The sequence below is a fragment of the Coturnix japonica genome, chromosome 9, assembly GCF_054131305.1.
Source record: "Coturnix japonica strain WE chromosome 9, WE-NBRP24, whole genome shotgun sequence".
Classification (NCBI taxonomy): domain Eukaryota; kingdom Metazoa; phylum Chordata; class Aves; order Galliformes; family Phasianidae; genus Coturnix; species Coturnix japonica.
Window position 1 is genome coordinate 21,101,410 of NC_140671.1, and position 10,859 is coordinate 21,112,268.

At 47.1% G+C, this 10,859-nt stretch overlaps 1 protein-coding gene across 1 annotated transcript; it reads left to right on the plus strand.

Moving 5' to 3' along the window:
- The first annotated feature begins 2,881 nt into the window (after window positions 1–2,881).
- LOC146759807 (olfactory receptor 14J1-like) lies at window positions 2,882–3,472 on the plus strand. The gene has a single exon (XM_085509883.1). The coding sequence runs from the start codon at window positions 2,882–2,884 to the stop codon at window positions 3,470–3,472; it is 591 nt and encodes a 196-aa protein (XP_085366009.1).
- The last annotated feature ends 7,387 nt before the right edge of the window (window positions 3,473–10,859 follow it).

A 10,859-nucleotide genomic window follows, 5' to 3' on the forward strand; every position in this document is an offset into this window, starting at 1 on the left:
GGAGCCCAGAACTGGACACAATATTCCAGATGAGGCCTCACCAGGGCAGAGTAGAGGGGGAGGATCACCTCCTTCGACCTGCTGGACACGCTCTTTTTAATGCACCCCAGGATGCCATTGGCCTTTTTGGCTACAAGGGCACACTGCTGGCTCATGGTCAATCTGTCGTCCACCAGGACGCCCAGGTCCCTCTCAGCAGAGCTCCTTACACTTGCTCTCCCTGATCAGGAAGACAGGTACAGACACTGATGGTCTCCTCTGTTGGCCATTTCCATTAGCTCTGACCTGGTTGCTCTGCCATCCCCAGGCAGAGCTCAGTGCACTCTCACAGAGGGCAGTCGCTCTTCCTTGTCTTCTCGCCCATCCATCCTAAAGACTCTGTATCCCCCTTGTGCTACAGTGCAGTTGTGGAAGCCATTCAACTGTGTCCCTGTGGTCCAAACAGGAGCTCAGGCCTGCAGCTCTACCAAGATTTCGAGCTTCTTGTGCGTTGGTGTTTGCATTAGTGCAAAAATACAGGAGTAAATATCCTCACTGGAAAGCATCACTGGACTTAGACAGACTGGATAGCTCATCTATGGTATTAGTGCGCAGAAGGTGGCACACAGGCAATAGACCGATTGTGGGCCTTGGAGGTGACGTAGCAGCATGGACACACCATGGGCATGGCTTTGCTGAAGGCCCTGTGCTGCACTTGCAGCTGCATGTGAATTCACCAGACAGCCAGTGCTATCCGCTCTCTGGCCCTCAGCTGATGCCCAGGAAGGAGGTGTCTATCTCAGGGATTTCCCACACGGTTTACAAGCTCTGGCACACATCAGGAGCAGCCCAGGCACCTTGGGCATCACCCAGTGTCTGTGTACGAGCAACTGCCTCCCTGCTGAAGGACTGAGGACTCAGAGCAGGAGCTCACATGCAGGCAACTCCTTGTGCACTTCTGAGCTGAACCAGAGGAATCCCAATGATACTGTGTGTCCATGGGGAGCTGAATCCCATTTCAGCCCCAGGGTTTCCAATTAGGGATGTGACGCCTGCACTGCCTCAACTAAATCACTGCCCTGCACAGGGGAAGTCCACCTCTCTCTGTCCTTGCCTGTATGCCCATTTTGTTTCATCACAGGATCTCAGTTATCAGGTCTGGAGTCAGTCAATGACCACTGTACATTTGGTATTTAATTCATCAGATTTCAAAGTACAATCATGATGTGGCTGTTTTTCAGGATCTGTTGGCCAAGAGGACGCAGGGACATCTCAGGGGAGAAGAGTGGGAAGGATAAACATGACATCCTCTGCTGCTGAGCTGGGCCGGGCTCCTGGGACACATGGAGCTCATACAAGTGGGCAGTGCTGCAGAGAGACAGCTGTGCCCAGGAGCAGCTCTTGTGCACAGCACAGCCTGCAGCTCCCAAAAGGAGAGGAGAGAAAGGGGAAAGAGCTTCCAGGATGTGTACGGTGTGAGCAGGCTGGGAGCACACAGCAGGAGCATTACTCACAGAGCATGACATAGTAAGTCTCACTACAGACCATGCAGATGCTTTTCATAGAGGGTTAACCAAATCAGGGACATCCCGTATCAGATCTGGCTTCAGGCACTGCATGTTTCTTTACTGTGTTAAAAGCCTTCTGCCCTAGCTGAGGGCTCCCGTGCTGCAGAGTCAGGGCACAGCCCTGAGGGCTGCATGTCCCAGCACGGCTGCAGGCTGTGCAGCCGGGGCTACAGGCGAGTGCCCAGGGCTGTCCTGCAGAGCAGGGTCCCTGCTGTGCCCCAGGGGCTGTGTGCCGGGTATGGGACTCTGCCGCCTGCCAGGCTCAGCACTCAGCCTGCCCGGGGAGCTGCCCAGGGCGCTGCGGGGAGACGGGTGGGGGGAGGAGCCCCCCAGCAGGGCTTGTGCTGCCACAGCTGCTGCCTGGGGCAGGGGATCACAGCTCCACTGCACAACAGGATGTTTGTGAGGTTGCTTTGCCAGAGGAGAGCCAAGGCAGGGATTTTCCATTTCCTGTTCTGAGCGAAGGCAAAAAGGACTGGGGGCAGAAATCTAAAAGTGTATGTCTAATTTAAACACAGCTCTGAAATGAGCAAATGTTTTGTCAATCCATCGGTTGTTCTCTGAACAGTCAAAGAGCAAGGTTGTGCTTTCAGCCTCTCCTTTCTAAACGGAAACAATCAGTTTAACTTATTGAATTCTGCAGATATTAATAGTTGATTCCTCCTGCAAACAGGCAGATTTCTCTAAGAGAAATTGAAGTGCACAGATGCTGGGTCTGGGGTCTCAAAGAACAGCTGCAATAAAGTGGAAAACATCCAGGATGCTGGGATGTGATTAGGAAATGAGAAAAATGTAAGATCTCCTTTATCTTCTACTCCTTAAGGGATGGTGAAATTCATGAAAATAAATACAAGTTCTGGAGTTAAATGAACATTTTCTTAAGGGAAAGAAAAAAATTACAGTATAGCAGGAGGAGTGTGTCTGAGAATGGTCTGGACTTGTCATTATCTTCTGCACTCTGAGCAGGACTCCAAGCCCAACAACAGCAGATGTCCAACAGCAGCTCCATCAGTGAGTTCCTCCTGCTGCCGTTGGCAGACACGCGGCAGCTGCAGCTCCTGCACTTCTGGCTCTTCCTGGGCATCTACCTGGCTGCCCTCCTGGGCAACGGCCTCATCAGCACAGCCGTAGCCTGCGACCGCCGCCTGCACACCCCCATGTACTTCTTCCTCCTCAACCTGGCCCTCCTCGACCTGGGCAGCATCTCCACCACTCTCCCCAAAGCCATGGCCAACGCCCTCTGGGACAACAGGGCCATCTCCTACACAGGATGTGCTGCACAGCTCTTTTTCTTTACCTTCTTCATGTCAGCAGAGTTGTCCCTTCTCACCATCATGTCCTATGACCGCTACGTTGCCATCTGCAAGCCCCTGCACTACGGGACCTTGATGGACAGCAGAGCTTGTGCCACCATGGCAGCAGCTGCCTGGGGCGCTGGGGTTCTCTATTCCCTGCTGCACACTGCCAGTACGTTTTCACTGCCTCTCTGCCAAGGCAATGTTGTCAACCAGTTGTTCTGTGAAGTCCCCCAGATCCTCAAGCTATCTTGCTCAGAATCAAATCTCAGGGAAATTGCATTTCTCATTTTTAGTGCCAGTTTAGGCTTTGGCTGCTTTGTTTTCATAGTTGTGTCCTATGTGCAGATCTTCGTGGCTGTGCTGAGGATGCCCTCTGAGCAGGGACGGCACAAAGCCTTCTCCACGTGCCTCCCTCACCTGGCCGTGGTCTCCCTCTTTCTCAGCACCTCTGTTTTTGCCTACCTGAAGCCCCCCTCCATTTCCTCCCCACTCCTGGATCTGACATTGGCAGTTCTGTACGCAGTGGTTCCTCCAACACTGAACCCTGTTATCTACAGCATGAGGAACAGGGAGATCAAGCACGGTCTCAGGAAGGTTTTGCAATTTGTAGTATTCCAGTTTCAATAAATCACGTCTTCCTCACATGATTTCCAGTGATGGCTCTTTATATTTTATGCATCTGTGATTGATTGATTGATTGTGTGTGATATAGTAACCCACAAAAAATATTACTGAACTGATAAATAAAAATTTATTTCACTTCTTTCCTACCTACTTTCCATTTTCTCCCTCCAAGAGCTCATGTAAACATGGAACCAGATTCACTGAATAGATTAATAGGTACCTAAAAATCTTTCTAAGTAGACTTTTCTTTAGGTCTTCTCTACCTTGTCTGGGTCTGGGGTGGTACAGCCACAGATAGCAGTACAACATTCTCTTTTCTTTCCTTCTCTCTTTACAATGCCTCTCTTTACAAGTCCTCTCATTTGTGCTGGCCTGAAAGTCTTGTGTGTCTCATAACAGTCTTTATTTCTCTGCAGCAGCACTCTGGGGATGCTGTCAGTAGCCAGCAATACGAACGGCTGTTTCAGAGCTGGTCTCCTTGCTGGTACTGCCATAACAAGAGAGCCCCTTTAGAGCAGGACCAGAGAACTGGAGGCCTCTTCCAAAGCCGGTGTAAGGAATATACCTCAGGAGCTGCTCCCTGAGAAGACCCTGAGATCTTTTTGTGCTCTTCACTGAGTGACTGGGACAGACTCAAGACAGGACTCAAGATGGGGACAGACTCAGTGTTGTGGTTTAAATTATACGCATTGTGGTAAAAAGAGAAAGTATAACAATTATGAGAAATATATTTATACATATAAAATACATATTATATTACTACATATATACAACATATTAATTTGCAAACACATATGCATAGATAATAATTTATATGCATATCTTTTTGCAAGTCCAAGACCTTTTGCAGGGGTTTTAACAGCCACAGGGTTCACTGTAGGATCTGAAGTGACTGTTGGGCTGTTGCTGGAGTTGGAGCAACTGCAGAGCTCATTGCCAGAGCTGGAATCACCACAGGACCTGGGGCTGAAGTTGGAGCAGCCACTGGGCTCATTGGAGGGGTTGGAGAGACCACAGGGCTGTATCTCCTGGCACAGTGCACCACACCTGAGAGGCATTTGTTTCATTTTCTTATAGCAATACTTGGAACAGCTACTGGACCTGTAGCAGGAGTGAATGCAGAGCTCATTATGAGGGATGGAGTGACAGCAGGATCTTTCCCAGAGCTTGGAGCAACTGCAGGATGTGTAGCAAAACCTTGGAGCTGCTGCAGTGTCTGTGTCAGGAGTTGCAGAGGCTGCAGCATTGTCAGCATTTCCAGCTCTCTGGATTTGGTACACTGCAGTCATGTGTGTCTCTTTAGGATTACCAGTGCCACAGCAGAACTGCCCCCAATATTTTGCCAGTTTCTCAGGATCCTGCAGTTGCTCAGAGATGAAGTTCCAAAGCCCTGGGGGTGCCCACTGCTCCAGGCAGCTGCCCAGACCGTCCCACACCCCCTGCCATGCAGAGCCTTCTCACCTTGGGGCAGATCTCTCAATGATATTCCTGAAGGATATTTTAACCTCAGACATAACCTGAAACACATTAATCACACGTAGCAATGGGAGCGTGCTGGTTTGGGCATCCCACAGATAGTCAAAATCCTCAGGAGCTATTGGAACAAGCTCCACCAATAGGGAAACAATCATCATTATGGCCTGCAATTCTCCATCTCCCACAAATCCTTGTGTTATCTTGCTCTGGACAGATGTGCTGTTAACTCAACCCTTGGAGCCCCACATCGGGCACCAAAATGATGGTGGCTGTTGAACCCAACAGGTGTCTCAGCAGCACACAGTGCTTTGTGCACTGCCCCATTCCCAGTGGGATGGGGAAGAGAACTGGAGAACTGGGGGGGTGGGGGGCAAAAGTAAAACTAGTGAGTTGAAATGAAGGTATTTACTAAGAGAGATGAAAGGAGAGGCATAATCATTACGGCTATATATTCAGATATATTGGATAGTACATTACAACTGATGCACAAGCATATGCTCAGCACCACCAGACTGATGCCCAGCTCGCCCCGAGCATCAGAGGAGAGTGAAATGATCTCCCACCTCTTTCACTACTCCTTCTGCTTGCTGTCAGATGGTATGGAACGTCCCTTTGGCCACTTTAAGGCATCTATCCTCACTCTGTTCCCTCTCAGTTCCTTGAGCTCTCCACTGACTATGGCACTGGCTCTGTACAACACTGCTTAACAGCAGCGATAAACATCAGAGTGTTTTTTTCTTGTAGAACCAAAACACTGCACCACAGCAGACAATCTGAAGAAAACAATTCCATACTAGCTATAACTGTCCCCCTCCTCTTGTTCTTCTGGATCAGGAAGCAAGGAACAGAATATGCCACTCTCCTCTTTGAGATCTTTCCATCAGTTCTCAGCTGGCTCCTCTGCCATTCCTAGGCAGAGCTCAGTGCACTCTCATGGATGGCAGCAGCCTTTCCTCATCTTCCTTGGCTATCTGTCATAAGGAGTCTCTATCCCATTTGCTACAGTTAAGAGTTGGGAACCATCCCACCATGTCTCTGCGAGACAAACAAGACCGTAGGCCTGCAAATGCCCAGTGATTTCGAGCTCACTGAGTGAATGTTTGTGGTCTTCTCATTAGTGTAAAGACTCTTCAGAAAGCATCTCTTTCAAGAAGCATGACTAGATTTAGCTTGGCTTGGTCTCGCATCTACAACATGGTACTGCTGTTCAGAAGGTGCTACACAGGAACGAGACCCATTGTGGGGCTCACAGTTGTCCAGCAAGCACTGACACTACCAGGACATGGATTTCCTGAAGGTTCTCAGCTGCATTTGCCAGCTGGCTTAAGGTGTGCTGGAGACCCCACGGAAATGCCATTTAAATGAGAGCCCAAAACAAAGAAAGGTGCCATCAGTGACAGAATGTGTGTTTGTCACAGCTTTGGAATGGCATAAGCTCTGGAATTTTCACTAGACGTATAGAGAAAGATCTGTCTCTTCTTTTGGTGTATTCATCCATTTGGTCAGCTGAATAACTCTGCACTCTCAGGTGCCTATTACTCACAGAATCACAGACTCACACAATCTTAGGGGTTGGAAGGGACCTCTAGAGATCATCAAGTCCAACCCCCCTGCCAAAGCAGGCTCCCTACACCATGTCACGCAGGTAGGCATCCAAGTGGGTCTTGAATATCTCCAGAGAAGGAGACTCTACCACCTCCCTGGGCAGCCTGTTCCAGTGCTCCGTCACCCTCACTGTAAAGAAGCTCTTGTACACATTTGTGTGGAACTTCCTATGCTGTACTTTCATCACATTACCCCTAGTCCTATCCCCACGCACTACTGAAAAGAGACCAGCCTTGCCACTATGGCCCCCACACCTCAGGTATTTATAAACCTGGATCAAGTCCCCTCTCAGCCTTCTTTTCTCAAGGCTAAACAGACCCAGTTCTCTAAGTCTCTCCTCATAGGGGAGATGCTCCAGGACCTTCACCATCTTTGTGGCCCTCTGCTGGACTCTTTCCAAGAGATCCCTGTCTTTTTTGTACTGGGGAGCCCAGAACTGGACACAATATTCCAGATGAGGCCTCACCAGGGCAGAGTAGAGGGGGAGGATCACCTCCTTCGACCTGCTGGACACGCTCTTTTTAATGCACCCCAGGATGCCATTGGCCTTTTTGGATACAAGGGCACACTGCTGGCTCATGGCCAATCTGTCGTCCACCAGGACGCCCAGGTCTTACTCAGCAGAGCTCCTCTCCAGAAGGTCTTCCGCCAGCCTGTACCGGTGCATGCAATTATTTCTACCCAGGTGCAAGACTCTACACTTGCTTTTGTTAAACCTCATCCGGTTTCTTGCTTCCCAGCTCTCCAGCCTGTCCAGGTCTCGCTGAATGGCAGCACAGCCTTCAGGCGTGTCAGCCAATCCTCCCAACTTCGTGTCATCAGCAAACTTGCTGAGGGTGGTCACTATCCCCTCATCAAGGTCGTTGATGAAGATGTTGAACAAGACCGGACCCAGTACAGACCCCTGGGGGACGCCGCTAGTTACAGGCCTCCAGCCAGACACCGCACCGCAAACGACAACCCTCTGCACTCTGCCAGTCAGCCCATTCTCGACCCACTTCACTGTCCACTCACCTATCCCATACTTCCTCAGCTTTGTTATAAGGATGTCATGGGGGACAGTATCAAAAGCCTTACTGAAATCAAGGTAGACTACATCTACCGCCCTCCCCCTGTCCACCCAGCTAGTGACATCTTCATAAAAGGCCACCAGGTTGGTCGAGCACGACCTCCCCTTGGTGAACCCATGCTGAGTACTCCTGATAACCTCCTTATCACCCAGTTGTCTGGAGATGGCATCCAGCACAAGCTGTTCCATCACCTTCCCTGGGACAGAGGTGAGGCTGACCGGCCTATAATTACCCGGGTCTTCCTTCTTGCCCTTTTTGAAGACTGGACTGACACTGGCCATTCTCCAGTCTTCAGGCACCTCCCCAGTTCTCCAAGACCTCTGATAGATTACAGAGAGCGGCTCAGCAACGACCTCCGCCAGCTCTCTCAGCACCCGCGGATGCACCCCATCAGGTCCCATGGATTTATCGACCTTAATGTTTCCTAGGCACTCACAGACCACCTCTTCCCCGACTAAAGGGAAATCTCCCATTCCCTGGACTCTCTCATCAACCTCCAGGGTCTGGGATTGCTGAGGGAGAGTCCTTTCACTAAAGACAGAAGCAGATGATCCTGCGGGGTAAAAGCCCACAAAAGGCAAACCACAATTAGTATCGAGACCCTGTTGCTTTTGTTGTAGAAAATACCACGGTTTCAATGTGATAATGATCCAGATTAGAGAAACAATAGGGTTGTGTTACCTCCGCTTTAACATGTTAACTTTATGAAATTTGTTTTTGAACCATTGTTCCCACTCCTCATGTGTGTAGGAACATAAGGGAAAGAGATACCTAAGAAAATCTCTTAGGATGTATATTGGCATATCAGAGGGATATTGCTGGGGAACCAGGAGGGACTCTAAGCAAGAACACCCTCATCAAATAATGTAATCATTGGTGGTTAGTATATAAGTTGGAGGACGGGTTAAAATGATCCCAAAACCAGGAAAAAGGATAGGGAAAAGATGTTTAAATATTGTGTTAGATATGGCCTAGAGATCCACTACAGGGAAAATCAGTATTTGGCCAAAATACAGATCTGGTGAAGGTTGGGTTTCTCAGATCTCGAATTTATATGTAAAGAACAAAACCCCTTTTCAAAGGAGGAATCAGAATATGCTGCCTGTTGGATACAAGAAACCAGCCTGTGATTAGTAAAAAGAAAAAGGCCCGGACCAGGAAGGAGAGGAATTAGAAAAAGGAACTAATCAATGGGACCCTCCTGAGAATCTCCCCCCCATATAACCCCAATGTAGCACAAAGGGAGACAGGCGCTGCCCCAGTAAGAGGAAATGGTAAAGCACACAGGGACATTTCACAGAAAAGAGGGGCATGCTGGGCTCAGGAGAGAATTAAAACAATGTAAAAGGGACATAAAAATTTCTCCTTTCCCAGACACTAGCTGTACCAGCACCTCAGTGTACCCCTTATGGGAGGTCCCATTGGGACAAGGACAAATATGCTATGTGAACTCCCCACTCACTAGTGGAGAAATTAGAAATTTTAAGAAGGAAATGAAATCTTTAATTGAAGATTCTGTAAGAGTAGCAGAACAATTAGATCAAAGTTGACGATTATGATTTTCAGCATTATTCAGTCCCGCCTTTAGGTTTTCATTGTCTTGAAGCAGTGCTTTGATGTGCTGACTTTTTTGTGAGGAAACATCAACAATACTTCTGCATACTTCCCAAATCCTTTCAAGACTATAGTTAAAGGAGAGGTCCTGCACAAGATCTGAGATGGAAGAAGTCTGTGACTGAATGCATGCAGAACTAATTTGAGATGTCCCTGTCTCATCTTTTTCAGAGTCTGAGGAATCCTTTACACTGACAAAGTCAGTACCGATGGCGTGAAACTCTAAGTGACATTTGTATAATTCATCTAATTTGGTCCGCATTTCTTTTACTTGTGACACTTTATCAATTATATATTCTCTGGCAACTTCTATGTTGTTAGTTAGTTGGACATTTTTGTCTTCTAGTGTCATATTTATAGATTTCTGTTCATCCAGTTTAGAAGCAATTTCCCGATAGTCAGCTTGACCCTGCAGAATTTGTTCACGGAGGGCATCAGCTGTTTCTTCAGAAAAAGAAAGCTCAATACGCAGGCTTGTTACCTGCTTACTGAAATCTTCTTTTTTATTTTTTTCTCTTCTGCATTGTTCTTCAAGCACAGCTAAATGACGTTCCAAGATTTCAGTTCTTTCCCTCAGTGCTAGTACTTCCTTTCGGTACGCGGAGCACTTTTGTTTCATGTGTTCAATTGTCTTTTGCTCTACAGTGTTCTTTTTCTTTCTCTCATTTACAACTACTGTAAAACAAACAAACAAACAAAAAACAAAAAAAAGGGAAAAGGAATGTAGCTCAGATTGATTAAAATCATTATTACATAGCAGTTCACAACACCAAGTAGACACTTCTAAGTGAAAAACTGTCGTAATATGCAAGCCATACCCTCACATCACATAGTATTTGATACTAGTGAAGGAATTAAAGTCCTCTGAACACGTAATCAGGTGCCTCAGATTTCTATACAGAATTAACAGCAAAAGGTTTTCAGTCTGGAAGAACACTTTTACCATGGCACTACTCAAACCTTCCACTCCACACCAGTAGAAAATCTAATTAGATTTAAGAAACATGGGAATGAGATAGATAATTCACAGCTGTATTCTTTCTATCTTCCATGCTTCAGCAATCCCTATAAGGCAGCCAGGAATCACTCCATCTACATATAAATGGTAGATAAAAAGTTCTCTAAGAAATTTCATTCAAACTCACAGTCCTCTTACTTTCAAAAGAAAGATAAAACCCTGGACAAGTTGATCACTTAAGTGTTGATATCTGTCTCTCTTATTCAGTTGATCTCTAAACAAAATATGAGGATTCCTACTTCTGTCCACACTTACTCTTTTGCATATAAAGTTCACTCATAAAGTTGTACAAATTTGCAGATTCAAGTTTCCATAAATATTCCATTAGCTTGGGGCTGTTTTTTTCTTTAACTGGTGAGCAATTAGCTAAAATCACAAGCATTTTCTTTCTATCAAAAGCGACTTCTGCTGTATTTCATCACTGCTTTAGAATCCAGTTATGTCCATTCCATAATATGCATACTTTAAGTATTAAAAAAAATAAATATAAGTCAAGACTTACTAGGGATTGGGTCACCACAACAATATATTCCATGGTGATTCTTGTACAGTCCTTTTATTACTACAACTACAGAAATGAAGAATTTTATAGTGCCCACGTGCAGCC

Coding starts and splice junctions, on each gene's coding strand:
- LOC146759807 (XM_085509883.1), top strand. CDS start 2,882: ATGTCCTATGACCGCTACGTTGCCATCTGCAAGCCCCTGCACTACGGG.